The 15,090-nt window shown below is 63.5% G+C and overlaps 1 protein-coding gene across 1 annotated transcript in view; it reads right to left on the bottom strand.

Annotated features, from left to right (window-relative positions):
* Positions 1-4,071, bottom strand: part of FXR2 (FMR1 autosomal homolog 2) — a 28,017-nt gene extending 23,946 nt beyond the window's left edge. The window contains exon 1 of the mRNA XM_078851013.1: positions 3,774-4,071. Within this exon, the coding sequence (XP_078707139.1) occupies positions 3,774-3,824 (51 nt within the window). The 5' untranslated portion in view covers positions 3,825-4,071. The remainder of the gene's footprint in view (positions 1-3,773) is intronic.
* Positions 4,072-15,090: the final 11,019 nt, after the last annotated feature.

Below are 15,090 nucleotides of genomic sequence, written 5' to 3'. Positions count from 1 at the left end.
AACGATAAAGCACTTCAATGAGGAGACCAGATTTTCAGACGGCACGAGAGGTTCTCCTGTCGCTGCTCTGCCACGGAGGTGCCATAAGTGCAAAATTGTAGGGTTAGGCCTGCCTGGCTAATTGAGCAATCTGACTCAACAACCCTAAGTGCTCTGTAACGAAAGTCGTATCATCTGCGTAATTAAACACACCACCGAGAAGAGATTGCAGGAGACAAGACTGTCCACAAATACTACCTGGATCCATAGCCTGTTAGCAGGCAGCATGAATGCGGAACAGGAGAAGCCGGTCATAAACTTAAATAATTCCTGTGGTCCGCTAAGGCATGGGAAGCCAAAAGCATGTAAGAATTTGCGTCATATGGGCGTTCAGTGCCACAAAGTACGTTGAAATCAATCCTCATGCTCTGCACCCTACAATCAGTGTATGTTTGCAAAGGGGCTCTGAACCTGGGTGCTGCTGCAAGAGAAAGGAATCGGGAAATCAGGGTTAGAGACCCGCTGCGCGACCACAGGCAAGTCAACAAATCTGAGCCTCAGTTTCCCCATCTGGGAGATGGGAATCACAATCCTTCCTGTCTTGTCGGTTTCAGTTGTGACCAGGGACTCTTTATGTTTGGTCAGGTGACTTTGGATCCCCGTACAAGACACATCCACCTGCCTGTGGCACTCTGGCAGCCAGGAATTACTGGCTGCAATGAACAGCTGGTTGATTCAGACAGGGTTTCAGGCCTCTCACTTTCCCTGACACACAATAAAGGCTGGCTACAACCCGACTGCTCAGTGGTCAATTTTTAACCCTGCCACACTGTTGGAAGGGAGCTCTGACCCCTGTGATGTCTGGGTTTAGGAGGCAGGGTTGGGCTTTTGAGACACATCTGAGAAGGAGCAAAGAGGCGTTGTCTTGGGGAAAATGAAATGATCTGGGAAGGAATTGTCAGTGGTTCTAGAAGGGAGGCAGCATGGAAAAGGGGAAGGGAAAGTGGAGAGGGAAGAGAAGAGCCAGTGCAAAAGCAAAACTTCTAGGGGTGCAAAGGGAAAGGAGGAAAGAATGGGGGGGGGGGTTATGGGAAGCTCATGTGGAGCTTAGAGATAAGGGGGAGGTAGGTAGGCACAGTGCACCACAGGCTAAACTGGGATTCCCCACCCCCACAGTGACACTGCATTCTCAGACCCCTCACTGGTGCCCTTTTCCAGGTTTTGATCGCCCCACTCACGGTCAGGGCCCCCCAAAAGGATTGGGGAAGCAGGGTCGCTATCCTAAGAATGCCTACCCAGCTTAGTGATCCTCCACCCCTATATTAGGGGGGCCTCCAATCCCCAGTGACCTGGCAACAGACCACAGGAGATCCTTAGGAGAGGAAATCCTCATTGCTAATGAAGGGGGGTTTCCACACCCCCCCACACAGGTCCCGACAGATTTCTGCAGAGTCCCAGATTCTTCAGTCACGCCCAAGGGGCCACCAAACACCCCAGCCTGTCCCCCCCCTAATCCTCATGTCCTCCCGTGAGCTCGCACATTACCCCCTTACCCCCACATCTTACCCCAAGCCCCTTGGCCCCCAGTTAGCGCTCTCTAGTTCACCCCCTGCCTCAAAACCTTCCTGGTTCCCTTACTTCCTCCTAAATAACCCCCAAACCTCCCCCACCACATAGTCCCGCTCCCCAGTTACTTCCCCATAATCCCCATCATACCCCAAATGACCTCCCCTCCCTCCATAGCACCATGTTCCCACAGACCCCCCCATAAGCCTTCCACATCATACCCCCATCATAAACCCACAGCCATGTAACCTCCCCTCCCTCATCCCATTATATGCTACCCTCCACACCCTACTATTACCTCCTCTAACCCCACCTGACCCCCCTCTGCCTCACCCCCACTATTGCCACCCTCTGACCCACCCTCAGGCCATCATCCACCTTCCCCCACCCCGTCATACCCCCTCCCCACACACCCCACTATTACCTCCCCTAACCCCCGTCCCCCTCATCACCTCCAGACCCCCTTCCTCTCATCCACCTTCCCCCATGCACCTGTATGACCTCCCTGATCCCCCCTCACCCACCCTATCATCTCTCCTCCCCGCGGCCCCCCCCGTGGGACCTGCCCGCTCCCCCCATCATACCTCTCCCTCCAAACCCCTCCCCACTCTACACGCCCCCCCCCCCGTGGGACCTCCCCACTCCTCTCTCCCCATCCTCGCATCCTGTCCCCCTTCCCGATCATGCCTCTCCCCCTCCCCTCCCCCCGCAATGGGACCTCCACTGCCCCCCACATCATACCCCGGCCCCACTCTCCACCCTGGGACCTCCCTGCTGCTCTCCCCACATCCTCACACCTCCCCTCCAGCCCCCTCCTCTAGCCCCCCAGTGGGACCTCCACTGCCCCCCAATCATACCCCTGCCCCCCAAACCCTCCCCCACTCTAAACCCCCCCACCGGGGGACCTCCCCCCTCACATCCTGTCCCCCTTCCTGATCATGCCTCTCCCCCTCCCCTCCCCCCGCAATGGGACCTCCACTGCCCCCCACATCATACCCCGCCCCCACTCTCCACCCTGGGACCTCCCTGCTGCTCTCCCCACATCCTCACACCTCCCCTCCAGCCCCCTCCTCTAGCCCCCCAGTGGGACCTCCACTGCCCCCCAATCATACCCCTGCCCCCCAAACCCTGCCCCACTCTAAACCCCCCCACCAGGGGACCTCCCCCCTCACATCCTGTCCCCCTTCCTGATCATGCCTCTCCCCCTCCCTTCCCCCCGCAATGGGACCTCCACTGCCCCCCAATCATACCCCTGCCCCCCAAACCCTCCCCCACTCTAAACCCCCCCACCGGGGGACCTCCCCCCTCACATCCTGTCCCCCTTCCTGATCATGCCTCTCCCCCTCCCTTCCCCCCGCAATGGGACCTCCACTGCCCCCCACATCATACCCCGCCCCCACTCCCCACCCTGGGACCTCCCTGCTGCTCTCCCCACATCCTCACACCTCCCCCCCCAGCCCCCTCCTCTAGCCCCCCAGTGGGACCTCCACTGCCCCCCCATCATACCCCTGCCCCCCAAACCCTCCCCCACTCTAAACCCCCCCACCGGGGGACCTCCCCCCTCACATCCTGTCCCCCTTCCTGATCATGCCTCTCCCCCTCCCTTCCCCCCGCAATGGGACCTCCACTGCCCCCCACATCATACCCCGCCCCCACTCCCCACCCTGGGACCTCCCTGCTGCTCTCCCCACATCCTCACACCTCCCCCCCCAGCCCCCTCCTCTAGCCCCCCAGTGGGACCTCCACTGCCCCCCCATCATACCCCTGCCCCCCAAACCCTCCCCCACTCTAAACCCCCCCACCGGGGGACCTCCCCCCTCACATCCTGTCCCCCCTCCCCGAGCATGCCTCTCCCCCCCACCCCCTCCCTATCCCCACGTGGGACCTCCACTGCCCCCCCATCATACCCCCCCTTCCACTGGGGGGACCTCCCCACTCCAATGAGACCTCCCCTCCCCCACCCCCATCATACTCCTGCCCCCAAACCCCTCCCCAGCGCTATACCCCCTCCACCAGGGGACCTCCCCCCTCCCCATCACGTTTCTGCCCCTCCCCAGAGGGACCTCCACTGCCCCCCACATCACACCCCTCCCCCCCCACTCTACATCCCCCCCTCCACCGGGGGGACCGCCCCACTCCTCTCCCCCCACCCTGGGGCCTCCCTGCTGCCCCCCCCCACGGGACCTTCCCAGCTCCCCCCGCCCGCCCGCCGGCCCCGCCCCCCTCACCTTGTAGAAGGCCCCGTTGGAGCCCCGCACCTCCACGGGCAGCCCCTCCATGGGCCCGGCCGCCGCCGCCGCCGCCGCCCCGGGGAGGGGCCCGGGCCCCGCCGCGGGCCGGAGCCTCCCGGCCGCCGAGCCGCCGCCGCCGCCGCCGCCGGGCCCGGCCTGAGGGGAGCCCCGCAGCGGGGGGGGGATGGGAGGCGCCCCGGGCCGCTCCGGCTCCGCCACCGTGAGGCAGGGACCGACCCGACCTGCCGCCGCCGCCGCCTCCTCACGCCGCCGCCGCCGCCGCCGCCTCACACCGCGAGCGCGAGCGCGAGCGCGAGCGGCCGCCCCCCCCCCGCCCCGCAGACGCGCGCGCACACGCCCGCCCGCACGCACCGCCCGCGCGCAGGCGCAGGGAGGGGAGGGGCGCGCGCGCCTCGCCCCCGAGCCGCGGGAGCCCGCCCCGGAGCCGCGGGCCAATGGCAGGACGGGGGGGGCCCAGCGGCGGCCGGCCAATGGGAGGCGGCGGAAAGGGTGGGCGCCGTCGGGGCCGCCCGTTGCGCCCCGCGCGCGCGCGCCCCGGCGGCCAATCAGGAGGCGGCAGTGGGAGCCCCGGGTGGTTGGTGGGGAGGGGGGGGAAGCCAATGGCGGCGGCGGGATTAATACGCAGGCGCCGGCCCCTCCTAGTCTCAGCGACGCCCCGATCAGCCCTGCCCCGCCCCTTCGCCATTGCAACCAATCACGAGGCCGCCTTTTACCTCCGTTGACCAGTCAGGAGGCGCCTCTCTCTTCCAGCCAGCATTTGCGGCGCCCCCTTGCCTCTCCCCCTCCGACACCGAGGGCGGGAAACGCCCGACGCCAAGGCCACGCCCATATCTGCCAATCACAGAACGAGGCCCGCCCCCGCCGTTCTCAGCCGCTCTTCTGATTGGCTAACTCTGGATGTCAATCCACCATGACAGTTTCCACACAGTCCCCTCCCCCCAGGCACCCTAAGGTCACAGGTTCGAATCTCCCCACCCCAGCCCCAGTGGCGTTATGGGATACGGGGGAAAAGGGGCCCGAGCCCCTTCCCCGTATCCCATAACCCCCTGGGCCCCAAGCCCCCCGTATCCCACAATGCCCTGGGCCTGAGCCCCATCATCCCAAAATCCCCCCGAGCACCCTCATAACCCACAGCCCTCCAAGGGCTACGCTCCCACCGGGGGGCGCTCTGGGGCGGGGCGGGGGGGTCTCTACGCTCCCACCGGGGGGCGCTCTGGGGCGGGGCGGGGGGGGTCTCTACGCTCCCACGGGGGGCGCTCTGGGGCGGGACGGGGCGGGGGGGTCTCTACGCTCCCACCGGGGGGCGCTCTGGGGCGGGGCGGGGGGGTCTCTATGCTCCCACAGGGGGGCTCTAGGGGCGGGGTGGGGGGGTCTCTATGCTCCCACAGGGGGCGCTCTGGGGCGGGGTGGGGGGTCTCTATGCTCCCACGGGGGGCTCTAGGGGCGGGGTGGGGGGGTCTCTATGCTCCCACAGGGGGCGCTCTGGGGTGGGGTGGGGGGGTCTCTATGCTCCCACGGGGGGGCTCTAGGGGCGGGGTGGGGGGGGCTCTATGCTTCCACAGGGGGCGCTCTGGGGTGGGGTGGGGGGGTCTCTATGCTCCCACGGGGGGGCTCTAGGGGTGGGGTGGGGGGGTCTCTATGCTCCCACGGGGGGGCTCTAGGGGCGGGGTGGGGGGTCTCTATGCTCCCACTGGGGGCGCTCTAGGGGCGGGGTGGGGGGGTCTCTATGCTCCCACGGGGGGGCTCTAGGGGCGGGGTGGGGGGGGGCTCTATGCTTCCACAGGGGGCGCTCTGGGGCGGGGCGGGGGGGTCTCTATGCTCCCACTGGGGGCGCTCTAGGGGCGGGGCGGGGGGGTCTCTACGCTCCCATGGGGGGTGCTCTAGGGGGGTGGGGCGGGGGGGTCTCTACGCTCCCACGGGGGGGCTCTAGGGGCGGGGCGGGGGGGTCTCTACGCTCCCAAAGGGGGCGCTCTAGGGGCGGGGCGGGGGGGTCTCTACGCTCCCATGGGGGGTGCTCTAGGGGGGTGGGGCGGGGGGGTCTCTACGCTCCCAAAGGGGGCGCTCTAGGGGCGGGGCGGGGGGGTCTCTACGCTCCTATGGGGGGTGCTCTAGGGGGGTGGGGCGGGGGGGTCTCTACGCTCCCAAAGGGGGCGCTCTAGGGGCGGGGCGGGGGGGTCTCTACGCTCCCACGGGGGGTGCTCTAGGGGGGTGGGGCGGGGGGGTCTCTACGCTCCCAAAGGGGGCGCTCTAGGGGCGGGGCGGGGGGTCTCTACGCTCCCAAAGGGGGCGCTCTAGGGGAGCGGGGCGGGGCGGGGGGTCTCTACGGTTCCATTGGGTGCCCCCCGCCCCCCGCCGGGATGGATGCCGAACGGGGAACAGCGTGGAAACGGGAGCGGACTGCCCCCTACAGGGTCACAGGTGCAGCCGGCCGGGAAATGGGGCTGGCCCCCGGGAAAGGGTTGGCAGAAACAAACCAGCAAAGGGGGGGAGGGTCTCAGTCTTCGGTGGGGGGGAGGGGGGCGGAATTTGGGTTTTCGGCAGATGTTCAAATAAGGAGAAATCTACCCGTCCCCACGGAGGGACATCTGTCCCCGTGCACGTCTGTCTGTCCCCACTGAACATCTGTCTCTCCCCATGCGGGGCATTCAGCCCGTCCAGCCCCCTACACGCCCCTCTGTCCGTCTGTCCGTCCAGCCCCCTACACGCCCCTCCCTCTGGCTGTCCGTCCAGCCCCCTACACGCGCCTCTGTCCGTCTGTCCGTCCAGCCCCCTACACGCCCCTCTGTCTGTCCATCCATCCATCCCCATACACGCCCCTCAGTCTGTCTGCCCGTCCATCCCCATACACGCCCCTCTGTCCGTCCATCCCCCTACACACCCATCCGTCTGTCAATCCATCCATCCCCCTACACACCCATCCGTCTGTCTTTCAATCCATCCATCCCCATACACGCCCCTCTGTCCATCTGTCCGTCCATCCCCGTACACACTCCTCCGTCTGTCCATCCATCCATCCCCCTACACACCCCTCTGTCCGTCCATCCATCCCCCTACACGCCCCTCTGTCCGTCCATCCATCCATCCCCCTACACACCCCTCTGTCCGTCCATCCATCCCCCTACACGCCCCTCTGTCCGTCCATCCATCCATCCCCCTACACACCCCTCTGTCCGTCCATCCATCCCCCTACACGCCCCTCTGTCTGTCCGTCCATCCCCCTACACGCCCCTCTGTCCCTCCATCCATCCCCCTACACGCCCCTCTGTCCGTCCATCCATCCCCCTACACGCCCCTCTGTCCGTCCATCCATCCCCCTACACGCCCCTCTGTCCGTCCATCCATCCCCCTACACGCCCCTCTGTCCGTCCATCCATCCCCCTACACGCCCCTCTGTCCGTCCATCCATCCCCCTACACGCCCCTCTGTCTGTCCGTCCATCCCCCTACACACCCCTCTGTCCGTCCGTCCATCCCCCTACACACCCCTCTGTCTGTCCGTCCATCCCCCTACACACCCCTCTGTCTGTCCGTCCATCCCCCTACACACCCCTCTGTCCGTCCGTCCATCCATCCCCCTACACGCCCCTCTGTCCGTCCATCCATCCCCCTACACGCCCCTCTGTCTGTCCGTCCATCCCCCTACACACCCCTCTGTCTGTCCGTCCATCCCCGTACACACCCCTCTGTCCGTCCGTCCATCCATCCCCCTACACGCCCCTCTGTCCGTCCATCCATCCCCCTACACACCCCTCTGTCTGTCCGTCCATCCCCGTACACACTCCTCCGTCTGTCCATCCATCCCCCTACACGCCCCTCTGTCCGTCCATCCATCCATCCCTGTACACGCCCCTCTGTGCGTCTGTCCGTCCACCCCCTACACACCCCTCCGAGGCCTCTGGGGCGGGAGGATGGTGAAGAAGCAGACACAGGACCAGGGGTGTTGGGGGCCCGGCGGGGGCAGTGGGGCAGGGTTGGGGGGCGGAGCAGGGCAGCGAGGGGCATCGCCGGCCGGCCAGAGGGAGGTCACGTGGATCTGAGCCGGGCCGAGGTGGGGCCAGGGTCCCGTTAGCGGGGTCACGACACCGGCTCCCGGGCCCTGCAGACACCCCTCCCCAGTGGTCCTCGGGGGCAGGGACCAGGCCCTGTGTGTCTGTGTGTACCGGGCAGGCGTGTGTGTGTACACAGCTCTCTGTGCGTGTACCAGGCAGGCGTGTGTGTGTGGACAGAGCTCTCTGTGCGTGTACCAGGCAGGCGTGTGTGTGGACAGAGCTCTCTGTGCGTGTGTGGACAGAGCTCTCTGTGCGTGTACCAGGCAGGCGTGTGTGTGGACAGAGCTCCCTGTGCGTGTGTGGACAGAGCTCTCTGTGCGTGTACCAGGCAGGCGTGTGTGTGTGGACAGAGCTCCCTGTGCGTGTGTGGACAGAGCTCTCTGTGCGTGTACCAGGCAGGCGTGTGCGTGTGGACAGAGCTCTCTGTGCGTGTACCAGGCAGGCGTGTGTGTGTGGACAGAGCTCCCTGTGCGTGTACCAGGCAGGCGTGTGTGTGGACAGAGCTCTCTGTGCGTGTGTGGACAGAGCTCTCTGTGCGTGTGTGGACAGAGCTCTCTGTGCGTGTACCAGGCAGGCGTGTGCGTGTGGACAGAGCTCTCTGTGCGTGTACCAGGCAGGCGTGTGTGTGTGGACAGAGCTCTCTGTGCGTGTACCAGGCAGGCGTGTGTGTGTGGACAGAGCTCTCTGTGCGTGTGTGGACAGAGCTCTCTGTGCGTGTACCAGGCAGGCGTGTGCGTGTGGACAGAGCTCTCTGTGCGTGTGTGGACAGAGCTCTCTGTGTGTGTACCAGGCAGGCGTGTGTGTGTGGACAGAGCTCTCTGTGCGTGTACCAGGCAGGCGTGTGTGTGTGGACAGAGCTCTCTGTGCGTGTACCAGGCAGGCGTGTGTGTGTGGACAGAGCTCCCTGTGCGTGTACCAGGCAGGCGTGTGTGTGGACAGAGCTCTCTGTGCGTGTGTGGACAGAGCTCTCTGTGCGTGTACCAGGCAGGCGTGTGCGTGTGGACAGAGCTCTCTGTGCGTGTACCAGGCAGGCGTGTGTGTGTGGACAGAGCTCTCTGTGCGTGTACCAGGCAGGCGTGTGTGTGTGGACAGAGCTCTCTGTGCGTGTGTGGACAGAGCTCTCTGTGCGTGTACCAGGCAGGCGTGTGTGTGTGGACAGAGCTCTCTGTGCGTGTACCAGGCAGGCGTGTGTGTGTGGACAGAGCTCTCTGTGCGTGTGTGGACAGAGCTCCCTGCGTGTGTGTGGACAGAGCTCTCTGTGTGTGTGTGGACAGAGCTCTCTGTGCGTGTACCAGGCAGGCGTGTGTGTGTGGACAGAGCTCCCTGTGCGTGTACCAGGCAGGCGTGTGTGTGTGGACAGAGCTCCCTGTGCGTGTACCAGGCAGGCGTGCGTGTGTGGACAGAGCTCCCTGTGTGTGTGTGGACAGAGCTCTCTGTGTGTGTGTGGACAGAGCTCCCTGTGCGTGTGTGGACAGAGCTCTCTGTGCGTGTACCAGGCAGGCGTGTGTGTGTGGACAGAGCTCCCTGTGCGTGTACCAGGCAGGCGTGTGTGTGTGGACAGAGCTCTCTGTGTGTGTGTGGACAGAGCTCCCTGCGTGTGTGTGGACAGAGCTCCCTGTGCGTGTACCAGGCAGGCGTGTGTGTGTGGACAGAGCTCCCTGTGTGTGTGTGGACAGAGCTCCCTGTGTGTGTGTGGACAGAGCTCCCTGTGCGTGTACCAGGCAGGCGTGTGTGTGGACAGAGCTCTCTGTGCGTGTGTGGACAGAGCTCTCTGTGCGTGTACCAGGCAGGCGTGTGTGTGGACAGAGCTCTCTGTGCGTGTGTGGACAGAGCTCTCTGTGCGTGTACCAGGCAGGCGTGTGTGTGTGGACAGAGCTCCCTGTGCGTGTACCAGGCAGGCGTGTGTGTGTGGACAGAGCTCCCTGTGCGTGTGTGGACAGAGCTCTCTGTGCGTGTGTGGACAGAGCTCTCTGTGTGTGTGTGGACAGAGCTCCCTGTGCGTGTGTGGACAGAGCTCTCTGTGTGTGTGTGGACAGAGCTCCCTGTGCGTGTGTGGACAGAGCTCTCTGTGCGTGTGTGGACAGAGCTCTCTGTGCGTGTACCAGGCAGGCGTGTGTGTGTGGACAGAGCTCCCTGTGCGTGTACCAGGCAGGCGTGTGTGTGTGGACAGAGCTCTCTGTGCGTGTGTGGACAGAGCTCCCTGTGCGTGTGTGGACAGAGCTCTCTGTGTGTGTGTGGACAGAGCTCTCTGTGCGTGTACCAGGCAGGCGTGTGTGTGTGGACAGAGCTCTCTGTGCGTGTGTGGACAGAGCTCTCTGTGCGTGTACCAGGCAGGCGTGTGCGTGTGGACAGAGCTCTCTGTGCGTGTGTGGACAGAGCTCTCTGTGTGTGTACCAGGCAGGCGTGTGTGTGTGGACAGAGCTCTCTGTGCGTGTACCAGGCAGGCGTGTGTGTGTGGACAGAGCTCTCTGTGCGTGTACCAGGCAGGCGTGTGTGTGTGGACAGAGCTCCCTGTGCGTGTACCAGGCAGGCGTGTGTGTGGACAGAGCTCTCTGTGCGTGTGTGGACAGAGCTCTCTGTGCGTGTACCAGGCAGGCGTGTGCGTGTGGACAGAGCTCTCTGTGCGTGTACCAGGCAGGCGTGTGTGTGTGGACAGAGCTCTCTGTGCGTGTACCAGGCAGGCGTGTGTGTGTGGACAGAGCTCTCTGTGCGTGTGTGGACAGAGCTCTCTGTGCGTGTACCAGGCAGGCGTGTGTGTGTGGACAGAGCTCTCTGTGCGTGTACCAGGCAGGCGTGTGTGTGTGGACAGAGCTCTCTGTGCGTGTGTGGACAGAGCTCCCTGCGTGTGTGTGGACAGAGCTCTCTGTGTGTGTGTGGACAGAGCTCTCTGTGCGTGTACCAGGCAGGCGTGTGTGTGTGGACAGAGCTCCCTGTGCGTGTACCAGGCAGGCGTGTGTGTGTGGACAGAGCTCCCTGTGCGTGTACCAGGCAGGCGTGCGTGTGTGGACAGAGCTCCCTGTGTGTGTGTGGACAGAGCTCTCTGTGTGTGTGTGGACAGAGCTCCCTGTGCGTGTGTGGACAGAGCTCTCTGTGCGTGTACCAGGCAGGCGTGTGTGTGTGGACAGAGCTCCCTGTGCGTGTACCAGGCAGGCGTGTGTGTGTGGACAGAGCTCTCTGTGTGTGTGTGGACAGAGCTCCCTGCGTGTGTGTGGACAGAGCTCCCTGTGCGTGTACCAGGCAGGCGTGTGTGTGTGGACAGAGCTCCCTGTGTGTGTGTGGACAGAGCTCCCTGTGTGTGTGTGGACAGAGCTCCCTGTGCGTGTACCAGGCAGGCGTGTGTGTGGACAGAGCTCTCTGTGCGTGTGTGGACAGAGCTCTCTGTGCGTGTACCAGGCAGGCGTGTGTGTGGACAGAGCTCTCTGTGCGTGTGTGGACAGAGCTCTCTGTGCGTGTACCAGGCAGGCGTGTGTGTGTGGACAGAGCTCCCTGTGCGTGTACCAGGCAGGCGTGTGTGTGTGGACAGAGCTCCCTGTGCGTGTGTGGACAGAGCTCTCTGTGCGTGTGTGGACAGAGCTCTCTGTGTGTGTGTGGACAGAGCTCCCTGTGCGTGTGTGGACAGAGCTCTCTGTGTGTGTGTGGACAGAGCTCCCTGTGCGTGTGTGGACAGAGCTCTCTGTGCGTGTGTGGACAGAGCTCTCTGTGCGTGTACCAGGCAGGCGTGTGTGTGTGGACAGAGCTCCCTGTGCGTGTACCAGGCAGGCGTGTGTGTGTGGACAGAGCTCTCTGTGCGTGTGTGGACAGAGCTCCCTGCGTGTGTGTGGACAGAGCTCTCTGCGCGTGTGTGGACAGAGCTCTCTGTGCGTGTGTGGACAGAGCTCTCTGTGCGTGTACCAGGCAGGTGTGTGCGTGTGGACAGAGCTCTCTGTGCGTGTACCAGGCAGGCGTGTGTGTGTGGACAGAGCTCCCTGTGCGTGTACCAGGCAGGCGTGTGTGTGGACAGAGCTCTCTGTGCGTGTGTGGACAGAGCTTTCTGTGCGTGTGTGGACAGAGCTCTCTGTGCGTGTACCAGGCAGGCGTGTGTGTGGACAGAGCTCTCTGTGTGTGTGTGGACAGAGCTCTCTGTGCGTGTACCAGGCAGGCGTGTGTGTGTGGACAGAGCTCCCTGTGCGTGTGTGGACAGAGCTCCCTGTGCGTGTGTGGACAGAGCTCTCTGTGTGTGTGTGGACAGAGCTCTCTGTGCGTGTACCAGGCAGGCGTGTGTGTGTGGACAGAGCTCTCTGTGCGTGTGTGGACAGAGCTCCCTGCGTGTGTGTGGACAGAGCTCTCTGCGCGTGTGTGGACAGAGCTCTCTGTGCGTGTACCAGGCAGGTGTGTGCGTGTGGACAGAGCTCTCTGTGCGTGTACCAGGCAGGCGTGTGTGTGTGGACAGAGTTCCCTGTGCGTGTACCAGGCAGGCGTGTGTGTGGACAGAGCTCTCTGTGCGTGTGTGGACAGAGCTCTCTGTGCGTGTACCAGGCAGGCGTGTGTGTGTGGACAGAGCTCCCTGTGCGTGTGTGGACAGAGCTCCCTGTGCGTGTGTGGACAGAGCTCTCTGTGTGTGTGTGGACAGAGCTCTCTGTGCGTGTACCAGGCAGGCGTGTGTGTGTGGACAGAGCTCTCTGTGCGTGTGTGGACAGAGCTCTCTGTGCGTGTGTGGACAGAGCTCCCTGTGCGTGTACCAGGCAGGCGTGTGTGTGTGGACAGAGCTCCCTGTGCGTGTGTGGACAGAGCTCTCTGTGCGTGTGTGGACAGAGCTCTCTGTGCGTGTACCAGGCAGGCGTGTGTGTGTGGACAGAGCTCCCTGTGCGTGTGTGGACAGAGCTCTCTGTGTGTGTGTGGACAGAGCTCTCTGTGCGTGTACCAGGCAGGCGTGTGTGTGTGGACAGAGCTCCCTGTGCGTGTGTGGACAGAGCTCCCTGTGCGTGTGTGGACAGAGCTCTCTGTGCGTGTGTGGACAGAGCTCTCTGTGCGTGTGTGGACAGAGCTCTCTGTGCGTGTGTGGACAGAGCTCTCTGTGCGTGTACCAGGCAGGCGTGTGTGTGTGGACAGAGCTCCCTGTGCGTGTGTGGACAGAGCTCTCTGTGCGTGTGGACAGAGCTCCCTGTGCGTGTACCAGGCAGGCGTGTGTGTGTGGACAGAGCTCTCTGTGCGTGTGTGGACAGAGCTCTCTGTGCGTGTGTGGACAGAGCTCCCTGTGCGTGTACCAGGCAGGCGTGTGTGTGTGGACAGAGCTCTCTGTGCGTGTGTGGACAGAGCTCCCTGTGCGTGTGTGGACAGAGCTCTCTGTGTGTGTGTGGACAGAGCTCTCTGTGCGTGTACCAGGCAGGCGTGTGTGTGTGGACAGAGCTCCCTGTGCGTGTGTGGACAGAGCTCCCTGTGCGTGTGTGGACAGAGCTCTCTGTGTGTGTGTGGACAGAGCTCTCTGTGCGTGTGTGGACAGAGCTCTCTGTGCGTGTACCAGGCAGGCGTGTGTGTGTGGACAGAGCTCCCTGTGCGTGTACCAGGCAGGCGTGTGTGTGTGGACAGAGCTCCCTGTGCGTGTGTGGACAGAGCTCTCTGTGCGTGTGTGGACAGAGCTCTCTGTGCGTGTGTGGACAGAGCTCCCTGTGCGTGTACCAGGCAGGCGTGTGTGTGTGGACAGAGCTCTCTGTGCGTGTGTGGACAGAGCTCCCTGTGCGTGTGTGGACAGAGCTCTCTGTGTGTGTGTGGACAGAGCTCTCTGTGCGTGTACCAGGCAGGCGTGTGTGTGTGGACAGAGCTCCCTGTGCGTGTGTGGACAGAGCTCCCTGTGCGTGTGTGGACAGAGCTCTCTGTGTGTGTGTGGACAGAGCTCTCTGTGCGTGTGTGGACAGAGCTCTCTGTGCGTGTACCAGGCAGGCGTGTGTGTGTGGACAGAGCTCCCTGTGCGTGTGTGGACAGAGCTCTCTGTGCGTGTGGACAGAGCTCCCTGTGCGTGTACCAGGCAGGCGTGTGTGTGTGGACAGAGCTCTCTGTGCGTGTGTGGACAGAGCTCTCTGTGCGTGTGTGGACAGAGCTCCCTGTGCGTGTACCAGGCAGGCGTGTGTGTGTGGACAGAGCTCTCTGTGCGTGTGTGGACAGAGCTCCCTGTGCGTGTGTGGACAGAGCTCTCTGTGTGTGTGTGGACAGAGCTCTCTGTGCGTGTACCAGGCAGGCGTGTGTGTGTGGACAGAGCTCCCTGTGCGTGTGTGGACAGAGCTCTCTGTGCGTGTACCAGGCAGGCGTGTGTGTGTGGACAGAGCTCCCTGTGCGTGTACCAGGCAGGCGTGTGTGTGGACAGAGCTCCCTGTGCGTGTGTGGACAGAGCTCTCTGTGCGTGTGTGGACAGAGCTCTCTGTGCGTGTACCAGGCAGGCGTGTGTGTGTGGACAGAGCTCCCTGTGCATGTGTGGACAGAGCTCTCTGTGTGTGTGTGGACAGAGCTCCCTGTGCGTGTACCAGGCAGGCGTGTGTGTGTGGACAGAGCTCCCTGTGCGTGTGTGGACAGAGCTCCCTGTGCGTGTGTGTGGACAGAGCTCTCTGTGTGTGTACCAGGCAGGCGTGTGTGTGTGGACAGAGCTCTCTGTGCGTGTGTGGACAGAGCTCTCTGTGTGTGTGTGGACAGAGCTCCCTGTGCGTGTACCAGGCAGGCGTGTGTGTGGACAGAGCTCTCTGTGTGTGTGTGGACAGAGCTCCCTGTGCGTGTACCAGGCAGGCGTGTGTGTGTGGACAGAGCTCTCTGTGCGTGTGTGGACAGAGCTCTCTGTGTGTGTGTGGACAGAGCTCCCTGTGCGTGTACCAGGCAGGCGTGTGTGTGTGGACAGAGCTCTCTGTGTGTGTGTGGACAGAGCTCCCTGTGCGTGTACCAGGCAGGCGTGTGTGTGTGGACAGAGCTCCCTGTGCGTGTGTGGACAGAGCTCCCTGTGCGTGTACCAGGCAGGCGTGTGTGTGTGGACAGAGCTCTCTGTGTGTGTGTGGACAGAGCTCTCTGTGCGTGTGTGGACAGAGCTCTCTGTGCGTGTGTGTGGACAGAGCTCTCTGTGCGTGTACCAGGCAGGCGTGTGTGTGTGGACAGAGCTCTCTCTCTCTCTCTCTGTGTTCACGCACATGGGCCGTGTGTAACGTAGGCTGCATCTGGAGGAGGCGGGGGGGGGGGGCAGGATCTGAGCTCACAGCTGCCCATTAAGTCACACCCGGGGGCGGGAGTAGA

This window comes from Lepidochelys kempii, chromosome 28 (genome assembly GCF_965140285.1).
Source record: "Lepidochelys kempii isolate rLepKem1 chromosome 28, rLepKem1.hap1, whole genome shotgun sequence".
Taxonomy (NCBI): domain Eukaryota; kingdom Metazoa; phylum Chordata; order Testudines; family Cheloniidae; genus Lepidochelys; species Lepidochelys kempii.
The sequence above is the reverse complement of the archived record's forward strand: the minus strand, read 5'-3'. Positions and strand labels throughout refer to the sequence as shown.